The sequence below is a fragment of the Aquila chrysaetos genome, chromosome 23 (genome assembly GCF_900496995.4).
Source record: "Aquila chrysaetos chrysaetos chromosome 23, bAquChr1.4, whole genome shotgun sequence".
Lineage (NCBI taxonomy): Eukaryota > Metazoa > Chordata > Aves > Accipitriformes > Accipitridae > Aquila > Aquila chrysaetos.
The window spans coordinates 15,932,329-15,957,985 of record NC_044026.1 but is presented as its reverse complement, the minus strand read 5'-3'; the positions used below and the strand labels follow the sequence as shown (position 1 = coordinate 15,957,985).

General features: G+C 38.2%; 1 protein-coding gene across 1 annotated transcript in view; it reads left to right on the top strand.

Annotated features, from left to right (window-relative positions):
• ANOS1 (anosmin 1) overlaps window positions 1-25,657 on the top strand; it is a 149,120-nt gene that overhangs the window by 83,477 nt on the left and 39,986 nt on the right. Inside the window, exons 3-6 of the mRNA XM_029999126.1 lie at window positions 987-1,049; window positions 4,260-4,482; window positions 9,816-10,000; window positions 17,670-17,799. Coding sequence (XP_029854986.1) covers window positions 987-1,049; window positions 4,260-4,482; window positions 9,816-10,000; window positions 17,670-17,799 — 601 coding nt within the window. The remainder of the gene's footprint in view (window positions 1-986; window positions 1,050-4,259; window positions 4,483-9,815; window positions 10,001-17,669; window positions 17,800-25,657) is intronic.

Genomic DNA, 25,657 nt, shown 5'->3' with positions numbered 1-25,657 from the left:
AATGGTTAACTTTTAAAACACTAAGTTTTTTAGTACATTAATGGTACAGGTGGACAGCTGAGGTACAACCTCTAAGTGGTCATGCTTGTTTTTGAATAGCATAAATATATAGGGATCCAATCTAATACTATGTATAAGAGAAGCAAGTTATATAACTACTTAATTGCATGTCAAAGGCCTTTCTTTTTGGTGCAATAAGTATCTTTCCACTATTACCAGAATGAGTAGGTGTTATTAACTCCCAACAGTGGCAGTATTTTCCAAGATCATATGTCTAACAAAGGAAGAGAAGAGGTTTCTGGATGTGAGTCTGAATTTATGTTTCAGCTGCAGCAAATGCTCTTAATAGTTTATGCTATGCTGTGAAGCTTGACTGTGGTTTGCAGAGGTTGAATCTCAACTCTGCGTATAACCATGGCAGTAGAGGTTGAAGGTGAAGAAATGATAATATGGTACTTGAAGTAAAGTGGCTTTGCTAACAGACCAGTGAACATTGTCTATTTATACAGGAATAGTGGTGAAACCTCTGCTGAGTTTACTCCAAAGCTTGATGAAATAGCTTCTCGCTTGGGAAGCCATGTGCCCGTCTAATCTTTAGGCTGGTCAGTGAGGAGAAGATTTAACTTTCTGTAGTTTAGAGTAGTGCTTTTGACATTGTCTCTGTGATCCAGTGGCACGGTGTTAAATGGTATTAGGACCTAGATTCAATAACGCGGAAAATAGGATGGCGTATAAACAAGTGAGGCAATTGCCTTGTACAGTAAGAAATACTGAAAATATTTCTTGTAATCTAACCATGGCTTGGCATGACCTTGCTCTGACACCGTGACTCAATGACACAATCTTATCCTCAGGAGAAGTGGATTTTTAAAGCCTATTATTAACTTCCTATGGGCCAAACAAACAACTGGAGAAGAAATTGGGTCATTTGTGGTTGTTTATTTCTTTCTCTTCCTGACACTTCTCTGCCTCCTGATTCTTCCTAGTGCCTGGAGCCCTGCAAAGAGTCCTGGGACCTGAAGAAAAACCATTGCCAAAGCTTCTGTGAGGTAAGTCAGCCCAAGGGCACTCTTTCTCACTTTGTTCTAGCTGTCTCTTTCATTTAAATTATTGGCTTCAAGGAGACAGCTAACAAACTTGGGTTTTTTACAGCATTTGCCTTCATTTGAATGGGTACACATATAACAATTTAGACATATTAAGTCTGAGTTTAAAAAAATTTTTTTTTTTCCTGACCAAATGGTTTATCTCAACTTGAAGTTTTAAGACTTGATCCAGCCACTCTTACCTAACTTCTCTCAGAAGGTGCCATTAAATCCCACCTGCAAGATGCTATTTCTACCACATGCCCTTCTATCTTTTCTGGCCCTGTGTAAGAAAGAGTATCTTTGTTGAAAAGATAAAATGTCATTGTGTGAAAATCCTTGTGCTGGGTAGCTAGAAAAGATGGCTTTCCCGTATGTGAAACTCAATCTGATTTCTAAAAGAATATCTCTCCAGGATTGTGGACTCCTAGTTCAGAAGACTACTATCAAAATACATAATTATTCAGGAACAAGTCTTTGGAAAACTGTTCCTGAATCATGTTTCAGAATAACCTGGTGAATAAGCAAACCTAGATGAGTTAAACTAGTACAAAAAAGGAGATGGTCTTACTGGATTTAAAACATGGCTCTGCTCAATTGGTGGAAATCAGCTGTTACAGTTCTTAAGTGTTTTTTAGTACAAAATGGAAATATCATCTCAATAGAAAGCTGCTTTATTAGAACTAAATCAATATAGAGATACAACTTTATTGAAGTCTATGAAAGTGTATTTTTATGAAGATTTTCAGCTTTTCCTATAAAAAAATAGAAGTGACCTTAAGTGATGAATTGATCTCAGTGATATACTGATTTAACTCCTCCCTCATTGCTCTGGGCACTCTTTTTCTGGTACAAGAGCATGTCTTATGTTTAAATGATTTTAGCATCATAAAGATGATCAGGAAAAGCTATAATTTCAACTAAAAAAATACTTAGATCCAACTATGTGTAAATAGGGTTTACTGGATTACTGATGTATGTAGTTACATTAGAAGACAAAGAAAAATTTCTCATGAAAACCAATCCTTGTAAGAGTTCTTTAACCCAGATTAATTGCTGCTTCCTCATATAAAAAACTCTAGGGTAGTGTAATAAACCAGTTTTAGTGGATCTAATTTATGTCATTCTCGTATATCACTTCTCACTCAGGCTGTATGTTTCCAGATATGGGTGAAAATACGTATAAAATTGGTTTAAAAGGAAAACATTTGTAGAACACTGTTCTATTGTAGTTAAAAACAGTGAGCATCCCTCTTTGATTAGTGTTTTGTGGTTGAAGCTAAATTTAGAACTTCAAAGGCCTGTAATGAAGAGCAGCACATTTAGCAGCTAACTGAAAAATGAGCTGTGAAATAGGGTGAGGAGGAGAAGCCTTGAGGACGTATTATGCCTCAGGGAGCTATAAAGTTTTTAATTAAGTAGCTGCAAATTTGTGATGTTTTAGGATTTGAAATTAGCTTCACACACACACAGAAGTACGGGACTACTTTCCTTTCTCTCAGACTCATGTATGCTCCATAGACATAGTTTGATTGAATTAAACAAGGCTGTTTTCCTTTGAGAGTGTTTTCAATCTTTTTGTATTTTGTGAAAAATCTGGAAGCAACAATTTAGCTTTGTGATTCTCAAGGTCCCTGCTTGGTATGTTACTTCTTATCTACTCAATGAGGGTACTAATGTTAAAGGAACCTTATGTGTGAAGAAGAAAAGGAGAGAGTTTACCTGACTCCTTTTTTTCCATAAATTCAGTTTCCTGCTGGTTTAGCTTCTTAACTGTCTAACCATGGGATCAGGTGCATTCCAATGGGGAGAACAGCAGGAGTGTGGTCCAAGGATCACTGGCGTCAGCAGGAGATGTAAGGACTGCTCATTTTGGCAGCCTTTAGGCTGGTTAAGCCGTAACACCTAAATGCATCCTTAAAAACCTGATTCAAAAATTCTGGACTGTTCTGTAGGACAAGATAGCAGAGGTAACGTAGTGGCACATTCTTGGACCACAGTGACTTTGGAGAATAAACTGACATATAGTCTGTGAAACACTTGGGCCTCCATAACAGGGGAGTCTTTCTCATTTTACCAGAAATAGGAAAACAGTAAAAATAAGAAAGTAAAACATTTGAATATGGAAGGAAGTTGCAGAAATGACATGAATAGTTGGATGGAGACTGGGTTATAATTTCTGGGTAGGCTTAGGAATCTGTAAATCAGATCTGTCAGAGCGGAAGGTTTTTGGTTGCTCTGAGATAGAAAGACAGGCTATAGATAACCCCAGTTACATGGGTTGCCCATCTACAGTTCCACCAATCACTTTGAGGGAATCACGTTAGCTGTTTTTGCACCGAACTAAATAAAACACCAGATAAAAGAGGAGATGAAGTCCCCATGTCACACACAATGTTCTCCCCAGGGTGCTAGATGATATTTTTAATGGAGTTTTAAGTGAACCTTGTAAACTTCTGAGTAGTACACATGCTATAAAATGTCTATGCGTTGAAGCAACCTCTCATATATCTAGGACTTGATTTCTCAGAGAAGTAGCATCTACTTTGAACTTCAATCAGTATATTTAAGGCTTATTTTAATCTGTATTTTCTGCTGATAATTTTATCAGAAATTTAGTTGCAGTTCCATGAAGAGTTATACAATTACTAATATGCTGGCAAGAACATAAAAGATGCTACAAAATCTTCTCTTAGCCAGCTCAGTTCAAACAGTATAATGAGACAAGATTTCAGTTATTTATCTAGAGTGGCATTACATCAGATATTGTGGGTAAAGTGTTATGAAGTATGAAGAGAGGAATGTGGGGTAGTCCAAAAAAAAGACTGTCTGACCATTGCTTCCCCTTTGTTTTGGGAATGTTTTTAATCTGTCATTGAGCAACTTTGTAGCCAGCCAATGTGAGGACAACAAGGGGAAGCTGGCAGATATAAACAACTTTATTCCATTAAAGATGGTGGTCTTTCTTACTTGAGGGAATTCATCATTCTGGACTTGGAATGCTTTTTTAGAAGTGGCTTGAATATATAAATCTGCAGGGACAGTCTTGCAAAAGCTGAAAATCTGAATATTCCTTTAGGAGGTCTTGGAAAATGTACAACATTTTTTCTTTTTTTATTTTCTTTTTTTTTCCCCTGTTGAAAACTTTATACAATTCTTTTGTTTCCCCTTTAGCCTCTTTTCCCCAAGAAGAATTATGAATGCCTAACTAGCTGTGAATTCCTTAAGTACATCCTGTCTGTGAAGCAAGGGGACTGCCCAGCACCTGAGAAGGCCAGTGGTTTTGCAGCTGCCTGTGTTGAAAGCTGTGAAGCTGATAGTGAATGTTCTGGAGTGAAGAAATGCTGTTCCAATGGATGTGGTCATACGTGCCAAGTTCCAAAAAATCTGTACAAAGGTAGAGGTGATTAAAATATACTCACCCTGGGCTAATAACCTCAGGTCATAATAAAGTCTCCTAGAAAACTAGGACTTTCTTTTCATGGGAGTTTGTATGGATGGGAAGAAAAAGGAGAGGTGCCTGTAGACATGTGGCTGGACACTGAAAGGGTGGAAAGTCAGAGAAAAAAGTTGCTCAAGTTTCTGATTTTTTTCCCCCTTTTGAAGACCATGTCTGGAAATCTGTGGAATGTAAACATGTGGCTATTATGAATCATCTTAAGCAGAACAAACTTGCCAATTTAGGTGAAATCTCACTTAATTTGATGCAGATGAGAGAGAATGCAGCAGGAAAATACTTAACAATAAATAGTTCAAGTCCAATTAATCACAAATAACATTTACGTTTATAAGCCAAGCAGGTAGGACTACCAAATAGGAAGTGTGAGGTAGTCTGGTAGAAGAACAAATCAATGCATTATATTTGACATGGGTGTTTTTAATGACCTAAGAACAAAACAGTGAAAGATTATACTATCCATATATATATATATATATATATAAATTCATTATTAAATATAAGGCAGTCTTATTAAAAAATGTTTAATTGCTTTGTGTCCTGAGATTCTGTGAAAAAAGGTTTCCCATGACATCTGTAGACAAGAACATATAGCCTTAGAAATTATTTGCTTAGACAAACTCCAGATTTTAATTTGTTGGCATTAAAAAAAGCTTTATACACGGAAATATTCTGAAAATGTACTCGTAACACAGAACAATGAGCATTTATGAAAGGCATTTTTATGTTCCACAGGGCTGGAATGTTTTGTGTGAAATCCATTCTCCTTACTTCAGTGATAAAAAATAAATATTAATCAGTTTTTCTTCTGATAGCATGGGCTCTCTGTGGAGAGCCTAATCAGCAAAACTCTGAACTAATGTCCAGGCTTAGGTCTGAATCCAGACTTATTTCCATCTGTGGATGGAAAAATGGTAAAATATGTGAAGGAGATGGTGATTTTATTTTTAAGATTATTGCTTTAACTGATATGTTGATGCATCTTTTTGAATGTCCCTAGTGATGAGAATGTATGTCAGAAATAACGTGCTTTGACTTTTGAATTCTGTCTTTGAGTGTACAGGATGGGCCATCAGGAAGCACTGTCTTATTTACTGACATAAATGGAGAAAATTTGATCTAGAAGTCATAGAGGTTGAGTAAGCATAGAACTGATGAAGATAGTACTCAAAGTATTTTGAAGAGCAGGTAGTACTGTCATCCAGCTTTCCAGTGCAGAAGGGATGTTCTCTTGCTTCCAAGATACTTCAAAGCAGCCCCTTTAAAATGATAAGGAATTAATGCACTCTTATACACAGCACCTTTCAAAATGAAAATTATTAAAATGGATCCCTTAGTTATTTCTTTCGTCTTCTTGAGACAAATGACCAAAGTGATGAACTGGCATTCCTAGTGTATATGTAATGATTTACATGATCAGGCTCCATACCACAACTACACAGCATTCCAGTAACTGTAACAGCTGGAAAAGGTAAAAACAAAACAAGCAAAGAAACAAACAAAGAAAACAAGATGACATGCTTTTGGAGAGGACACAGGATATGACACATTGTATAACTGCACACTGGAAAGTCTACTACTGTTCAGCCTAATTATATAGGAACAGAACTAACCTTCTCCAACATCTTATCACCTATCTGCAGGAGGTGCTTACTCGTAAGAGCATGTATGTCTTGCAGAGGAAGGGCAAGCCCAATACCATACGATGAATACAGCTAATTAGCCTCTTCAACCTGTCTTTTTGCAACAAAGGACAAATAGAAGCGGAGCAGGCTTGCTATTCATTTCCTCCAGGGGTAAATGACCTTCCTGTCACTAAGGAAGAGCAAACTCTGCAAGCATGACCGAGGTCTAGTGAATAAGTTTAGTACTTATTCTTATCATTTTGACAGCACTCACAGCTAGAAAATGAACTCAGATTGAATCTAAGAGTCTAGAGAAGTTCCTGTTGATCAAGCTCTGGAGATTAGTTGCAACAGCAGATATAAAATACCCATCTGATTTGCTGTATTTGCAAACTGGATTTGCCCTCTAGTAGAGTGCTAAAGCCCAATCCTAAAAGAATATTAATATAAGTACACTGCCACCAAAGTCATATATTGCAAATGTTGTTGGATTAACGTTAACAAGTCCAGTCAACTTGTTATCCTAATTGTTTATTGGCTTGCGCTTGCTATAATCTTCAAACTGTCTATTATCATTGTATTTTTTCATCTCTGTTGGGAGTGTTACTAATCAGTTACATAGTCTTCACATTTTTATTTCCCTTTGCTGGAGATATCAAATGTTCTCTCCTACTCTTCTTTCATCTGCCTCATCCACCTCCTTTACACTGTCTCAACTAGTGAAGGACTTCAGAAAGTGTCCCTTCTCCGTGGCTTATATAATTTTTTTTTCTATATGGAGTTAATGATGTTATAAATAACAGTAAGTGCCTAAAGTAGATTTGGTACTTTAGAGTTGGGGGCGATATCTCTGTTTAGAAATAAAACAGTTTAAAAATGCAGAAGAAGAAGGAAGGAAGAGAAAGGGATGGAAGAAGCATGATCAGGTTCACTTTGTCTAACGTGCACGATGAATCCCCAAACAAGGACAAGGACATGTATCTTTTTCTGCACTCAGCTGATGACAGCTGAAAAAATTACCCATCACCTTTTTCCTGTTCAGAAGTTAGTGGTCTCTCAGATGTGATGATACACCTACTTGTGTGAACTTTCCAGGACCTCTTTTTAACAAAGATTTAGGGTTCGTGCTGTCTAAACCAGCCTAACTAGTTTTGTCTGAAACGTGTAAGGGAGCAATCCATACAGCAGAACAAACTGCGGATCTGGGCAAGGTAAATTGTGAAGATTATGACATTTAAAGGGTACGATGGTATGACAATATCATAGTAGGATAGCTGGGGCCAGGTAGTCACCCACAGTTTAAAGACTCTTTCTGTGCTTAAAGAAAAATAGTTTTGTATTAAAAAAAAAAAGTGTACAGTTTTAAAAGTGCACATCTCTGAGTCTTTGAACAACTGTGTTTACAATTGTACTAATGCCATGAATGTACCCTTTACCATCTGAAACCCTGCCGTGAAAACTTTTTGAATTCCTGGGGAACTGACATGTAAGATACAGATTCTTATGATGGACCAGTGTGCATTTATTTTCCATGGCACAGAGATGCATGTGCTGTTTGAAAGACACCTTTAGAAACATTTTTCCTGGGCTCTGCTGTTGCACACATACAGCAATCAGTGATTTGAATTCTTCAGTTAAGCACTGCAGACATCAGAGGACTAATTTGTTCCAGCACGATGAAAGGGCTGACCATTTACATAATAAAAAGCACATTGAAGAGTAATTGGATCTACACATCTGGATATTAAATTGATGGTGCTGGTTCTACAAAAGTATTTTAAAATGCACTTGTGCTGTGCTCTCGTTGTTTGTGCTGCTGCGCTCCATCTGCACGCAATTACGTAACACCGGAGAGGCTGAGATACTTGCAATCAAGTGAATCCAACTGCCCCTAATGCAAAGCAGATGGAAGTTTTCTTAACATGCAAATTGTAGGATTATTGTACATCATAATTAAAGACGGATTTTCAAATGTGGAAATCCGAACTGACATGTTCTGTGATGTTCGTTGTATTAGACTAAGACTGCAGGCTGTTGAAGGATATCCAGGGTTTAAACTGCTATGATAACCAGATTTAAGTACTGAATTTTCCTCAGGTTGATTTTAGGTTTCTTCAAGGGCTACAAGATCAATTTTTATTTACTTATAGATAATTGTATGATCAGATTTAGGAGAACACCTCTTAAAATATAAAAGCGGTTTGTTCGCCTAAGGAAATTTTGGTACTCAGTCATCTGTGGCAGACTGAATAGGAAACAATTTATCGAACCAACACATACAGCTCGACTTATGTGGACACCCACTGAAATGGCAAAATAACTAAAGTGCATTTGATAACTTGCTAAGAAGGTTTATATGTCACCATAGAAATCTTATTTGTGACATATCATGAAGTGACAAAATGCTGCGCACTCAAATATATGAGTTCCTAAAGTCTGTCTAGAGAAATGTATCTAACACTTGATTTGTTGATTTAATCAAAAGATGCCAAATTTGAAGAGCTGTTTTTTCCTTCAAGCTACTGCAGGTGTTTTCAAAAAGGTGATGTTACCAGCAGTAGAAACAACAGAAATAACCGTCCTTCAGTGTCACTGTGTAATGAGAAAGTGCTGTAAAATTTTAGAAGGACATCTTTGTCTCTGAAATGTAACAATTGGACAATATATATTAGGTATATCTATTCCAAGATGCTTTGGAATTACCTTTCCTAGATCTTTAGGGAAGAGGGGAGAGTGACACATCATACAATACAGTTGCACGTGGGTCAATAAGATCATGCTACCATGGAGAAGGCAAACAGCTTTAAGTATATCAGACTAATGTAAGACGCATGAAACAATCCTGCTTCTCAAGTCGATGCTGGTGAGAGCTGAGACACAGTCTGTGCCCAGTTTTAGGCTTGACACTGGAGAAGGGCTGTGGGCCAACGTGAGAGTTTCCAGAGACAACTGCAAGAATGATCAGAGGTCTAGAAACGCTGATTTAAAAGGAAGATGGGGTGCCCTGTGGTTATTAGGCTGAAGAAGAAAACATTCAGAGGCATGATAACAGTCTTGTGGTTCATAAGAGGCTCCTGTGTAGATGAAAGAAAGAATGTGTTCTCCACGATCCATGAGCGTCATGGACAAGTATCAGGTTTAAGATGCAGCAGAGGAGACTAAACAGGGTAGTGAGAAAGCTTTCTAATCATAAGGATAGAGTAGTGGAATGGTTTACTATGTGTTGCTGTGGAAGTTCTGTCATTAGATGTGTTTGAGGACAAATTAGGTGAAAAACTGAACAACAGGTATAGCTGATTCTGATTGGGATCAAAAGGATCTTTCTCCAGGTTATCAAAGAATATTTGGAAAGTGTTTTCTGTGAGATCAGTTTTAGCTTACAACTTTCAGATCCTTTAGTTTTTAAATGAAATAAAGATATATTTTTGAAGTTTTTTTAAAAACAAGTTTTATTGTTAGCAGATAGGTCAGCTATGAGCACTTCTGAAACTCCCATGCTCATCAGCCTATCCATTCCCCCTTTTTTCCTTCTGTCTGACCAACAATCTTTTTTTTTAGATTATTTTTTTTATACAGCTTCATCTACGTATGGTTTAATCACATCTTGGAAATTACTCACGTATTTTTGTCTGCATGTTGCTATTACAGGTGTTCCACTGAAACCCCGGAAAGAATTAAAATTCATAGAACTTCAGTCTGGAGACCTGGAGGTGAAGTGGTCTTCAAAATTCAATATTTCTATTGAACCTGTGATTTATGTTGTTCAGAGGAGGTGGAATCAAGGAATCCATCCAAGTGAGGATGATGCTACTAACTGGCAAACTGTGGCACAGGTCAGTTCTTTGTAAAGCGATACGGATCCCTAGCTTCCAGACGATGATCTAAAGGTCGTCTTCAGATCGGAGAAGAGTTAGATCATTTACAGGTGGGGAGGCTCATGCAGGGGGATCCCTTTATAGGGTCTCTCTCCAGGTCATGACAGAGCTGCAAACAGAATCCAGATCTCCAAGGCCTTACTTCACTGCTCAATGAACGGTTTCCTAGATTTACTCAGGAGAAATGAACTTCTGTATTTTCACTTCTAGTTTTCCAGTTATAGAAACATCAAATGCTTTTGGTATGTATTGAAAATGATTTCGTAAAAAAATATACCAGTAAAGAAGTAAATAATGGTTTCCTTGTCCCTAAAAGAAAAAATACTCAGAGGTCTATGTTTTCAAAATGAGTTTATTTTGAGGGTTTGCTCTCTATAGATACAAATCTATAGAACTAGCTGGAGGCTTGATTTTCATAAGGCTGGAGGCTTGATTTTCATAAGGCTGGTGAGTGGCACGTTCTTGTAAGCACATACTTAGGGTCTATTCAGATGGGAATTCCAAAGTCTCTGAAAGCTACAAGTCTCTTGAAAAATGTAGAATTAGATACCAAAATCCACTGAAGGAAGCACATAAGAGACATAGTTCTTTTGAGGTCAGTGAGACTCAGTGCACAGTCTCTAAGGCATGGCTTGGATCTTATCAAAATGATAAGAAATACAATTGGTGAAAAGGCTATTTAATTTTCTAAAATAAAACAAAGAGTGAAAAAAATACTAAAACTTTTATTCTTTGTAAAGTTGCTTTTTTCAGATGTTACCCTCCCAATTCGGAAAAGCCTATGATGTCATGCTCTTATCACTCAGTGCAATCCAGACTGAAAATGTAAGATTCATGAGCAAATGTTTCTTAATGAGAAGCAGCCAACAGAGCATAAATTTTCACTTAGTTTCTTCCCAGTTTCAATCTGTTTTTTAACATGCTGACAGTCCACCTGGATGGCAGAGTTCCAATCGTTTATCTTAACTGCTTCACCCTCATCCCTGCTGACAAGAAAACTAAAATGCTGATTTTGAAAAGACCTGCAAAATGTCATTATAGCTAGGAGAAAAAAAGGAAAGAGAGAATAAATAGAACCATCCACAAAATAAAGTAAGGACTTTAAATTCTGTGACAATCTGTGTTCATTCTCAATTCAGATTGTGTAGGGAAAAGCTATCTTAAAATAATGTCAAGTTTGTGAAACTGAACACTCAGAAGTGAAGTTCTTAGCTTCAATGTGGTGCTACAGGGGACTGTCACTTTGTTAGAGTCTTGCTCAGAAAAAGTCACCTGCAGCAGAGCCTGGCATGAAACTCAGCTTGTGCAAGCCCAAGGGAACATGCACACCTCCAAACCTGATAAAGTTGCAGTGACTTATTTATTATCTCTCAGGTGAGGTTCAGGTCCTCAGTTTGCATTCTCCCTATTCAGCAAACAACCTCCTACCTTTGCTACCTGGGAAATATCATGTAGCAAAAATGAGCCAGATCTGGATTACTCCTCACTGTTATCTTGCAGTGTATATGTGCTAGACTGTAGAAGCCCAACTCTTCGGGCTGGTGGATCCAGACTGCAAAGGTAGCGCACTGCTGTGCTTTTTCTCATCCCAGGAACAGAGCTCATGCACATTTCGGGAAGCATGCGCTATATATGCTCCACAGCAGTGGAGCATATACGAACCTCTGCCTTCTTGCAGTGGGAGAGTGGTTCAGAAACGTGTTCCTGTGCAAGAGTGATAAGAGCCCCGAGAGCTGCCTTTCCTGGGGGTCTGTTACACGCAGGCAGAAGGGGCTGAGTTAATCACTGTGGCAGGAGAAGCCTCCTCCGACTGACATCTTTCCGAGAACGTCACTGTCCCTTCTGCATCACAAGAGACGCGTGTTTGATTGTGTGATGGACCCCACTAGCCATGTCAGGTCAGAGCAAGCTTCGGGATGCCTGACGGGCTTTGTGAACTGTGTCTATCTTATGGGACATACAGGCTGGGCACCCTTGAGGGGGGCTAGTAATCAGAATCTCTGTCTCTGTAGAGTAATGTACCTCCATCATGTTTGTAGTTTTAGACATCCCACCAGGCAGTCAAATTTGTTAAGTGTGGCTGCCTGCAATAGAATTTATTTTGCAATGTCAGCAACAAGGATGGATATCCAGTTTGACTGAAGTGACTGTGTGCATGGCCTCCGGGCTTTTCTTGTCTATATAACTGAGATTTTTTCTTGTATGATTCCAAAACATTGGGGTATGAGACCTTAATTACAGGCAAAGGCGGCGAAGAGCTCAGCCATTCGGCTGAGAGCTCCTGGGGCGTCTCAGTCCAGGGGAGACAATGCTGGCTCTTTCATTACTCTGCAACTTAAGCTAGAGAGCATGTAAAAAACAGCCGAAGATCAAAAAGGTTGTGGGTGAGGATCTGAATTTCTCTATGCTTATGCCGATATGTAGTGTAATTATGCAAAGTTATTCTTTGCATCTTCTCATAAGAAATTTCATAATATTTTATCAGAGTTCCTGATCCAATATTCTATTTTTATTGTCTGTCCAAGAAGAAATGGGGTTATAATGTTCAATAACTTTATTTTAAGGTGTTTACTTTTAAAAAAAACTTGCTGTTTTCTATTGCCTTTACATGAGCTAATTTGCAAGTAATTTTTCATGCCTCACATATATTTTTACTGGGTATTGAAAAAATAATTTTGAAAAAGATTGTTTCTTTTGTACTGTATTGTGTCATCAGTTCTTTTTTGATGTTTTTTTTTTTAAGGAGGAAGGCTCAGTCTATTAAAATGTTATTTATTTAACTCTCCAAGTATACAAAAAACCACATTGAAAACAATTTTAGTTATTTTTCACTTCAGGAAGAAGGGATTTTGCTAACTTTAGTTTTTTACTGCACATTTTTGGGAAAACTTGACATAACTAACGATTGGACTAATTTCCATTGATTAATATAAAAACTATGGGAACTAAGATACTAGTTAGCCTAGTTAGCTATGATGTACAGTGTCCTCAGTGGTTATGCCAAGTTTCTTACACTACTGTTTTTAAGGTTTAACCAGCTGAGCAGGACCTGCTGCACTATCCTATGAGAATACATCTTGTGAACAAACTTAGTGTTCTGTTTGGTGCTAATGCTTTCTAAAAGTAATAGTAGTACTGTTTACATTGGGAACTTAGATATTTAATTGTATTAAGCTACTTAATGAATTTAATTCAAATATGCCAGGTCAGTTATTTTCAGACAGAACAAGTCTGTGTTGTGTGAATGGATGTCAAGTATGTGTATGTGTGTGTGTGTGTGTGTATATGTATATATACACACACACATACATATATGTATACATATGGGCAGACAATAATGAAGTTTACTTATTAGTTTATTCCTTTATTAAAAGAAATAAGGGGCAGTATTTACTGCTAGCTTGATTGTGACAGACCTTAGTGCTTCACCTTGGAATTCACCACCTAAACTACGTGGACAACTAATCTTTTTTAAAACCTAAAGTTTCTGAGACACCTAAAGTTCTGGTTCTGAGGATCACAAAAGGTTTCTCAGCCCCTGACAGTGAGAAATCCCAGCTGGAGCTGACCACCAGTCCCGTACACTAAAGGTTTCTTTCTCCATCTTGCAGGAGGGGCTTGCTTTGGTAAGTGTTCTTAGAAAGTGCCCACCTTGTGTGGGATTGCATTCCCATGAAATAGGGGGGGACTGCTGTCCTTTGATAGAGTAGTAGATGCAGCACCGTCAGGTTTCTTCTGTAAAACAAACAGAAACTCAGCTCTTCCGATACCCTGGGTGGTATCCCTTCATTCTCTGAACTGCAAATTCCTTTATCACTGTGCGTTCTTTCAAAAGAAGGTGTAGAGCTATGAACTCGGGAGGGTAAGGCTGTCCTCTCCTATTTCCATTAAACCTTTGCACTACAGAAAGGAATGCAGGATCGATAGTGTGAAAGATAGGGAATGAACACAATGAAACGGTGCATTGATTACTGTAATCCTTGGTGAGGGGAGAATCCTCTGTACCAGTCTTTGCTATGAAGACCTTCTTACACCAATTTTTACAAATATATATAAGACAGAAAAAAATCCTTGGAGTGGTGACGCAAGAATCCCATCTGATGGCCTAACTGCTATGCTGCTGGGTCATATATTCTCCTTCTTCTCCCTCCTCATCCTAACTAATCCCACTTTCCCTTACAAGAAGTTGTAACTTTCAGCCTTCCTTTCTACGAGGAACAGTTTTGCCTGTGAATGTAGAACATGTTCTAATTCAAAATAGCATGCAACATCCAAGATGCTAGGGAATATTTTCTCCCAACCTCTCAGACAAAGGATGGGATTGAAGATAGGTCATCCACGCTCTGGGTAAGTACTTTAATCATTAGTCAGTTATATGAGCTGGGATCTGGGGAGATTTCTGTAGGCATTTTGAAGAGAATAGCAGATAACCCATTTTGAAAGACAGGATGAGGGGACTACTTTTAGGAGAGGCCTCAGGGCTTGAACAGTTAAGGGCTGCTGGGAGAGGAGTAGAACTGTCAGTGCTTCCTAAATGGGACAGCTCTGGGCAAATCTCATCCAAATTCCCACCTGAAAGCCCAACCACTTTCTTCTTTCTGGCCATCGGAGGTGGCCTGTTGTCCCTTGGACCTGAAATGCACTCTTGAGAAGGAGTGTCAAGCTATTCTCCATATTCTCCAGGTTATGTCATTGCGATTACGTGCTGCTCTTATATAAAGTTGTATCGTAATGTAATTAATGGGGACTTTCCCTTGTCTTCATTGAATTTTGGATGGTGCTGAAGGTGGACGTGTTGGCCAATGATTTTGTCTGAGGACTCATTTGTTATTTTAATCCAAATGAAACGCCTATTAGGATTGGAGGTTAACTTCAAAATATTCCTCTTCTAAGTAAATGGGTAATGCATAGCCAAAATAAATAGTAATTATGACCCCGTAATGATTTGAGGGGTGATCTTTTTGTTTTGTCTTTTATTTATGACTCTTAAACAAAATATACTAGCATTCTAAGAAATTAGAATCAATAAAATTGTTGTTTAATTTCTCTCATATTCAGGTAGAATTTTAGGTGTGTGATGAAATTCAACCATTAGTTATTTAATACCACTCAGCGTACCATTTAGTGGGCTTACATTAATATAAGACAGATATTGAAAGGACTCTGAATATTATGATCTCAGCTCCAAACATACTTAAGTAGTGAGAACTAACTAGACTAAAGCAATTAAACAAAAAATTCAGTTTACCATTAAGGTAGTATAAGATATTTCAGTAGTATTTAGCTCTTTCTTGAAATCTATTAAATCTATGTAAAGGTTGCTTAGAGGTCCCAGAGTAGTTTATACTCTATAATGCAAGAGTTACAGATACATCTCCTGCATGCCATTGAGTTTAACAGGAGTTTTGCCAACAAAAGGAACGATTGAAGTAATAAGCCCAAGGCATGTTAATAAATTAAAATAATTTTGGTGATATGGATTGACAGATTATTTGATTTTACAGTATTTCACGGTTGCCATGGAAGACTGACACAACTGAAACCCCTTCTTTTAATCAGTCCTAGCAGAATAGCTAAGCCAATGCAAATGACAAACAAGATTCCTTAGCTGAGGAATTTGGGGTCAATTCTATTCAGATTAGGCTTGCCTTGTAACTAAATTCAGCAAATCTGTTCTTAAAAACCCACAGTGTTGTAACTAGTTAATTACAGTTAGATATTGGTCCTGACCCTGATTTCAGTTGCAGCAGTAGCCTGAATATATCCTTGGGTTTTTTTCTGTTAGTATAGTGATAGTTTATATTACTCTAGTTCACTGTCTTGTCTCACCTGCAAGTTCTTGAGTATGTGGGCCTGCGTACTGGAAAAAACTAGCACATTTGAGTGCTCCATAAAATGAAAATAATAGTAAAAATTGGTTCAGGTAGGCTTTTTCTTCCCTAGGGGAACCCCTTCACTGGATGAGATAATTCACTCTACAGGTAACGTAAAAGCTAAAAAAAGGAGAGATGAGGCAGGCAATGAAAACATCAGGACTGTGACCCCTGCTTAGGCTAAAAAGACAAATACAGCAGTCTGAATGGAGAAGGACTCTAAGTAGCAGCAATGTGTGAGGGGCTCAAAGTCTGCAACGCTTACCAGTCTGAGAGCAGTTAATAGTGCAGTTTAGAAAGGCTCTCTTTCCTTTACGTGCACACACAAATGAGATACCTGTTTCCCTAAATTTTGCTTGTCACCAAATGAAGAGATTAAGTGCAGGATAACACCTACAAATTTTATTTGTCGGGGCTCTAAAAATACCATTGCTGGAGAGCTGAAGCAACTTCCTCAAGCTCTGGCTATCTGAGTTAGATCAGCAGCTGCTACTTTCTTACACACACTGGAAGGGAGCAAAAAGCAGAAATTATGCTATGCCTTTTTTGGGAACAACTTGGCATCATTGCAAGTAACATTGAATGCTATACAGGGAAGGTGGGTTTTTGAAGTTATAGAAAACAGCTTGTAAAAATAAATTGATGTCACTACATTTTCAATGAGCTTGCATGTTTGGTCAGTAATGGTAATCAGTAATGATTGTATAATATATTTAGACATATACAGGACATTTGGTTCAGGTTCATATGTTATTTTGATTAAAGAATTAAAACGCAATAAACATGACATCCTAAAATAAATTGAAAACTGGATAATTGAGAGGTAATAGCAAAAGTAAAATCTGCAACAAGTGGATGAGTTTCTGATGAGTTCTACAAAAAATGCTACCTCTTCTGTACTTGGCAGTGATTCAGCAGTTACCAGGAGGCTGTGTTCAGTTCTGGTGTTTGTACCTTAGAAGGAATAAGAAACAGTGCAGAAGATAGCTGTTTAAAGGGAAAAAAAAAAAGATAGAGGAAAGCAGGGCTCAGAATAAGAGCACGTAAAGCACCTCCTACTGAAAGGGTTCAGAGTGCATCTATGCTTATGCCATATTTCAGCAGTTAAGGTACTCCCCACAGAAGTTGGAAATTGAACTCGTGACACTAGCAGTCGCAGTGGGTGTTGTTGGAGAAAAGGTCATCTCCTATGACCTGAGAAAAGTCTGCAGGGAAGAGTTAAGGCTGTGAGTGTCTTTTTGACATAAGTGCCAAAGATCTGAAGAAGGCTTACATTCATTACCTGAGGGTTTTGTGTTTCCTGTGAACCAGAAAAAGCGGCTTCTCACAGCGCTGGATTTTGTGAAGCCATTTTGGACCCCTAATTCTCTGAGAATTGGGAATTGGAGAAACCATTCCTGTGACCTGGGGCAATGAGTTCCCTGAAAAGTCAACACCTGAGCGGCTAGGCCCTGTACACTGGTATATATCACTGGTTGTGATAACTGGGAAACTAATTTTGGAAATTTAACACTTCAGTTTTCTAAAGGTTACTTTTTCCAGAAGAGACCTGCAATGCGCTGTAAAATTGGGTGGTTATACGATTTTTTTCCCGGCTGTAAATGCTTTGCAGTGCAGAATGATGCTCGGAGTCAGGTGAGGTGGTTGCTGACACTGCTGCGGATTCAGTCTGACTACCCGGTGTTGCGTGGGAGATGATAGCTCAATTAGCCCTGTTAGAACAACGAGTGTAAGTGTGACATTTTCCCCACCAGACTACAGATGAGCGGGTTCGGCTGCCGGACATCCGAGCGAGCAGGTGGTACCAGTTCCGTGTGGCAGCTGTGAACGTGCACGGGACGAGAGGCTTCACGGCACCCAGCAAGCACTTTCGATCCTCGAAAGGTTAGTTTTCGTTTGCCGTGTCTGATGCTCACCTTCCGCCCACTCACACGTGGAGCGCAACCTGGTCTGCCTACTTCTGTGGCAGAAGGTAATTTAACAGGTGGGGTTTTGGGGTAGTTTTGCCACCGGCTTTAGAAATGGTGTGAGATTTGTTTGAAGTCAGCAAAGGAATTAAAGGTTAAAGATGTCATTATTCTTTTATCAGTAAGGGGTCTCAACGAACAAACCTCCTTTTAAACATTTTCCGCACGGTTGGTATCAAACAACATGACCCTGACCATGAAACATGAAGGAACTGTCGTTTCAGTGTGTTATTCTGAGAGGTTTCTCTTATTTTTCTTTTTAGTTATGAGCAATACGTTGCTGCCATATGTTTAGCAGAGTATTAAAATATTTTGTTGTCTGTATCTGAATACTTGTAGCAGCATTGTTTTGATGGAACTGCGGGCTCTCTTAATATAACTTTCCCCTTGCTGGCACTAATTGTAAGGACTTAAGAATAAAAAGGGTATAAATGCTAAATAGCATGTTTCTGTTCATTAGAAAGGCATGCCGGACAATCCACAAAGTATTGTAGGAATTTTTGTTGCCATTTCTGGTTTTGCAAGGGTTTGGGTAATAAAATAACTTTGAAAATTATCTCTGTACCAGTAAATGGTACTTGGGGGATAAGGGAGATAGAAACTGATCTTCTATCCTGTGAAGTTGGTGGCATTGTCCCTGGTGTGCCTTTGACCCACGCGAAGGAAAATTTTTCCTGGATGACTCTCAGGCATAGTATAGGAGTTAGCAGAGGCCAGAAACTATTCCTGACAGACAGATGGTCTGGATGTGGTCACCCTCTCTTAAAGGCAGTCGATAACGTGGGCATAGCCAGACCGTGCTAGTTGACTTTAGTGCCAAAGAATGAGATCTAGCACTCTTCACTCTACTAATAGAGGTAGTTTCTAATAGAAAGTCTTGTCTTAGTTTTAGTAGTTACAGAATCTTTACACTGGTATAACGCATACTTCAAGGAATGTGTTTCCTCCTCTTTCTGCAGACAGAATTATCTTGCAATACAGGCAGTTGCCATCTATGGGTTCCTGTGCTAGCTTTTAGCTTGCTGTTTGGCCATAGTCAGTCCTAGAAAAAAATCTTATTGTAGATGCAGTTGTAGAGGCATGCAAGTGCTTTTGCTGGTATGGATGGTTTAATTACTTACTGAAGAAGTATACATTAGACTTAATAAGTTTTTGGTGCTATAACCGCATTTGTGGTAGGAAGGTTGGCTGGCATAGCTATCCCATTACTGCTGTGACCACAAGCCTTTTCAAGTATAAAAGTATTATTTTAAGATTTTTTTATACTTAGTAGCATACCATTTCAGTCACATCAAAAATACAGTTCCTTCAAGCTGTGTTGAGCTTACTGCAAGGACTCAGCAGCAGCAGTAGCTTTCTCTTTGCTTTTTTCATGAGCGGCACTTCAGCAGATACAGCACTTTGTTGCTGAATCTGGAACCAGCTTTCTTTTAAACTGAGGTAATTGTCAGTTGCTTTACTGAGTTTTTAAAGATTTTCCAACTATTCTGCTTGGAACCACTATAATGGCAATTACATAAAGGTATATCATGATAACACTGAGGTTTTGGCTTGAGCGTGACATTTTCAGGCAGGATTTGTATTACTTGCCAAAAAATTCGTCCCCTACTGGGTGTGCTAGCCACAGGAGTATATCGTTCAAAATACCTACATTGGTAATGAATATGAGAACATCCATGGTAAGTCATACTGAAGGTCTCTTTAGCCCAGTATCTGACCCCAGCCAAAAGCGGGGTTTTGGAGAACAGCGTAAGAAGAAGGTAAGCACGCAGGGATACTTCTTCGGAGTAGCCTCCCAGCTGGCAGTGATTTGTGTTTCAGGAGCTTGTGGGTTTGAAATGATTACAGGTTGGGTACCAGAGTCCTCTTTTTCTGTGGTCTCCGCAGCTACCCCTGAAGCACTTGCTCTCCTCGAGCGCTGCTCACGGCTCTCTGGTGGAGGTGGGGAGCACTTTTAGGACTTTGTGACAAGGACAGCAGGAGCCAGTAGTACCTCTGCATGTTCTTACCTAATAAACCAAAATAAGGGGATCTTGATAATGGCAGAAAGTATGTAGCCAGGATTGTTCAAAAGGCTTCTATAACCCTCAAAATAACAATTTTCAGCTCTAAACTCCAGCCCTTGGCAGAGGTTTGCAAATTGCCAGACAAACAGCAAGGAGTTCAGTTAGCTATCAGCTTCGTAGCCAAAATCGTCCTACTCTGGCAGCTCATTTGACTATTTCAGAGGCTTTGGTCTTGTCAGTGGTTATTATAAAGATACCACCTTCGCCAGATGAAACGTGTAGAAGCACTAGGTGACACAGATGAAGACGCTGCTAGGTGATGGCTGTCGGGAGTGATTCGGGATGCTTCAGTCGCTGTCTCTTAGCCTCCACGTCCCCGAGTAGGTGCTCATAGCGGTAACGGTTATAGTGTCATATAGACATTTAATTACTACTTTGGAGCTCAGTGGGAAGAGGCAGCCCCTGCCTGGCACAGAGGCAAGAAACTGCTGCTCAGATGTGCCTAGTTTTTTAAGTGCCAGTATCTGCTGGCCGCTGCTGAGCTCCTACAGGCACATTTAACCTCCAGTTTGGAAAAGGAAAGCGGACTTTGGCACATCACCTTTAGAAGGTTGCTGACTGTCTGCGCCACATTTATGTGAAGTGTGGACAGAAATTCACATTAGTTCTTGTGCTGTTTCAATTCACCCTGTTGTGCCAAGACCAAGAGAAGATTATTATCTTCTTCAGACTTAACAGAAGTTTTCTTCAAAAAGAAACCCTTTGATCAGGAAACATGACAGCAATTCCTGAGACAGTTTCTCACACAAGATGCTGAACTTTTACCAATTGCTCATAAGTTATAACGAATAGCAAATTATTTGGGTTTGTTTTTTCTTTAGAGGAGGACAAACATGATATATAATCTGAATCTAGGGAGGAGTATGGCACCACAAAGTCTATGTCACTAAATATTTTAGGCTGTTAGAAAGAACATTCAAAAACATTGGTGCTGTAATTACTTGGAGAGAGACTTTTTGTCTCATTACCACCATACTGTTTTATACTATTCTGTGTTTTTTGCAAATGCAAAAAATATGATCTCTAAGTAGGCACAGCAAAGTACCGTTTTGTTTTACTCAAAATAATGTTAAGTCTTCTGAGGTATGTAATTTGCATTAACTATTCTATGACTAAATAAAGCTTCTTATTATCCAAATTAGTTTAACTTCCCAGTCATGAAAAAGACAAAACCAGCAGGAGTATTTCATTAAGCATTCCAGCTTACCATTCTTCATCTAGCTGTGTTTTGAGGGTTTATCTACTGCAGCTTTTGATGCTCTTATAGTGTAAACATTTGAGGTGAAGGTTTATTAGCTGTTTTACACTGCCTCATGTGTTCATTTATGGCATTAATCTGTAAATAATCAAAGTGACACAGCTGAGATAATTCATGAAATATTCAGAGCTTAAGCAGAGAGAATTTTTTTATGCTGTTTATTTCTTTTTTATAAAGGAAATGAAGGATTTGCATGTGCTTCTCTGGCATGGCCCTTCACAGGGAATGAAGTGATGCTTCATTTTGCCAAAATGCGATTCCAAAATTAGAAGAAACACAGATTAGACTATACCTATCTGTTTGGAGCAGTGTCTAGAAGAATACTGCACCTAGGAGAGTGGGTTCTTTCCTAGAACTAGAACTCTGCACATGGCTTTTCAGATTGATACTGTCAGCTAAAATTGATCAAAACTTTCTGCTCTTTTGACAGTGGTTTCCACTTCACTTTTGAGGGTTTTTAAATTGTGTGTGCTTTCCTTTTGATCTTCAACTGAGTGGCACCAATTTGCAATAACAGCAATAAATAAAGGTAACGAATGCCTGGCAGAACTTTTTTGATCCCCAAAGGTACAAATATATTTCTTTTCATATTTTGGCTGGCTCTCTCCAAGCTGCTTCATTCTCTCAGGAAGCTGGAGAGGACTGTTCTTCCAACCCATAAATGAGTCTCCTTGGATGAAAAGCTGCCCGTGCATTTCTCCCATTAAGCGGGCACCAAATAGCCTAACCCAACTGGTCAGAAGCTGCTCGGCACTAGTAATAAAACTTTTAATTTGTTGCATTTGGGTAAGAGTTTTTAGGCTCATTTTTTCTAGCTTTTCATGATTTATGATGAGAAGGAACTCCTAGTAACGGAGACCGCAGTTAACTGGAGGGATCAGTGTTAGGCATTTCCATATATTATCTTGCTGGTCTGTAGTTAGGTACTGTGCCATTTGCCAAGACAAAAAGAGGCTATAAGATGAACACAATGAGCCCAAACCATCTGATCCTTCTACCTCTGCTGAAGTTTTTTATCTTCAACATGAAGGCAGTTGCTAGCATACACAGGATAAATTGTCAAGCAAAAGGAAGCAGACAACATTGTTTTCACAGCACGTAAGTACCATGCTGGATGTGATTTCATGCATACATTACTGAGTGTTAGTAAAACCAGAACAGACACCCACTCCCGGCAATAAAATTCTTTCTGTTGCTCCTTTGGGACCAATGATTTTTTTATACTGTTGCACAGCTGGTTTATGTGTGCCATTTCCATTGGGCAAAGTCAGTCGCCCCGCTTATGCCTTGGAATTGTTTAATGGTTGGAAACTTGTCTGTAGAGCAGCTTCAGCAGATTTTTAGAGTTGGAACGTCTAATGTTTAAAAGATAGCAATGGGAGATCCATTTTAAGTCAGAAAAAAAAGCTCTATAAAAAAGGGTTTAAATTAGAGTCAAACTTGCTATCACTTTTACAGCCCAGAATGAGAATTCTGGTTCCAATGTCATTATTTTCTTCTCTGACATATATTCCAAATCATTTACTGTTTTCATTATGGTTGCCACATTTAAAGCCAAAGCGGATGCACTGCAGCAGTGTATGATGCGATTCTTGTGTATAGCTTGCCCATACTATTTTGTTAAGGTTGCAAAGTGCTTCCAGATCCTACTGATTGAAAGAACTTCGTAAAATATAAATTGTCTATCACCATGTTACAAATACGAGTGTGGGAAGATGTGCATTTTGAAATGGTGATGATGTGAGGGTTTTCTTTTTTTCTTTTATTTGCAGCAAGGAAACCTCCCTTTTGGGGACTGGAGACAGAGTTTTGCTTGTGATGGCTAAGTAGCCAGCAAGACAAGAATTTAAGTCCTTTGGGTATACTCAAGCCAGATACAATCCAGACAAATGCAGTACTTACTCCGTGTGCTGGAACAGCAGCTTCAGCCTTGACCTAATGAAGCTATCATTTCTAGCAGCAAGAAGTGATTTACTTGTCAGACTGCTGAGACCAGAATTTTTTTGGATTTGAGGACAGCTGTCTGTGCCAAATTCGAGTATATATATAATGACTTTTATTTTATTTGAGTTGTAGTATAAACTGCAAAGGAAAAGCTGCAACTAGCATCACTCTTTCTGCAAACCAAAGAATTTGATTTAACACTCAGATAAATTTGTGTATATAAAATTTCAGAACTTTACATTTGAAAAACTGGCAGTAGTTTCCATTCCAGTAATTTAGTGTTCATGTATCTGAATTATACATGTGGGCAGTCAGTCAAAGGGATCACAGATATATGAAGACTAACAGTAGAACGGCTGTTAGCTTTATAGTCAGCAGAATGCCAGTTTAGCTTCATTGTAAGGGTAACAAACACCTTATGTATAAAAGCTTTATAATCCAGTACCAGCTATTAGACCTTGAAGTATTTCAGCACGAGTTGTACCCTGCTTTTAACGTCTGCACAGACATACTCATAATAGAGCACCTTGTAGAACCATGACTTTTCCATTCAATAATGCAATAGTGAAGGCTTAAAAAAATCAGAAAAAAATAACTGATCTGTTATCTGGTACCTGGCAGGCATACATTATGGAGGAGCATGCTCTTATCTTTAACAGTGTTTTGGTTTTGGGGTTTTTGAGGGGGCTTGTTTTTAGGGGGGGGCTTTGGAGAAGTCTGGTTTGCTTTTTTTGTTGGGTTTTTTGTTTTGTTTTTTGAGGGTGGGTTTTGGGTCGTTTGGGTTTTTTTCCTGTTAATAACAGAGATCACAGTATCTTGCCTTGCTGCTATTCCTTCTCACCTGTTTGTTTTGCTGGTAAAAATCCTTTGGAATGAAAGAAAATATTAATATTGTTGTTTCTTTGGCTTACAAATGATAGACCTGTCAGTTGTAATAGTGATGAGTGTCACAGAAATATATAGAAATAAATAAATTACATAGTTGTATTAAAATACTTCATATGGTGTGGATCCTCAGGTGGTATGAAATGCTCACTAAGTGGCTTCATATTTCAGGTAATACACCCCAAATCCAAGAAATATTTTACTGTTGTGTCTCTACAATCAGACAGGGTTTTTTCAGATGATTAAATGCAAAACCGCAATAAATTAAGTTTTGTTCATCCTTGACATCTTACATCCTTCTAGTTTATTATTTTTTCGAGCTAAGTGTACTAGATTTAAAAAAGCTCTTCTAGAAAATGTGGCACTTTCAAATGTCTTGCCTTTTGATGTCTGTCAGCTGCAGATCTTCCTTTCTGTCTTCTGCCGCTACCACCATGACTCTCCTGTTCAAAGGCATTTTTGTGGATGACATTTGCGAGGCTTGCGAAAGGCAGACTTTGAAGAAAGGGGGCACTTAGGAAAATGTTTCTGCCATTGCTGTATTATTTCACATGTATATTCCCTTTAAGAGGATGTTCTTTCTTTCCTTAACTGTAGCACACAATGATTTTTAATACAACGTTTACATTCTCCCATAAGAAAGGAAAAACACTACTGGGTTTTCTTTTAAATATGGATCAGCATTTTGTCTGCTGCCTGGACTCTTTCTAGTGAACACAGAAGAAATGCTAATGATAAAGTAATGTTTTCAATAAACTGTGCAATTATAAAAAGTACAGGGTGAAGTGCTAGTGCTGTAGAAGTCAGAAGAAATGACCTATTGGTTTCAGTATGCACGTAGTTCTTCCTTACTGTTCTCTTTTTCTGCTTATGTTACTGGAAAAACAGGGATGTTTGAAGTTACCTTAAAAAAACCCAAATTCCTGTGATTCTGAGACATATAAAAGCTCCGTTCTTGTCAATCGCTAACTTTATACAAAGAAAATGACACACTATCTTGCATTCTGATGGGAACAGAAACATTTGAAAAGGAAGAATGTAAATTCGGTCATTTGCTTTTAGACCTATGAAAAATTGGTGAATAGAACTTTAAAATATTTTTAATTGTATAATACACTTTGTCCAGAAGAGCTATTTCATTTAACTTTTCATTTTTTTTTAATGACTCTCAGAGCCTTTTATAGATGCAGAATGAAGACAAACATGTTTTATGGTTAGAATTATTTTTGCTTATATTTGAATATTTGTGAAGACATTCTCTGAAACATTTTAATTCTATCCAATATGTTAAGTATACATAATACATGATGCATCTTACTTCTGGGAGATAACCTGAATAATTCACCTACGGTAATATGATCATGTTGCGCTTCAGGTTATAAATGTTTTATTGCCATAGTACATTGTCATATAACATAAAAACCCCCTAACATTTTAAATCAGTGAAGATGAAAGAATTTGGATCTATGAATCATGATTCTGTTTATATTTATTGTACCTAAATTTAATTTTATATGTGCTTATTTTATTAAACTATAGAAGTAAATGAAAAGTTGTGTTAGAGAACAGTACAAACCATTTAACTAAATTAACCTCTTAAATTTATCCCCTCCAGTATAAAT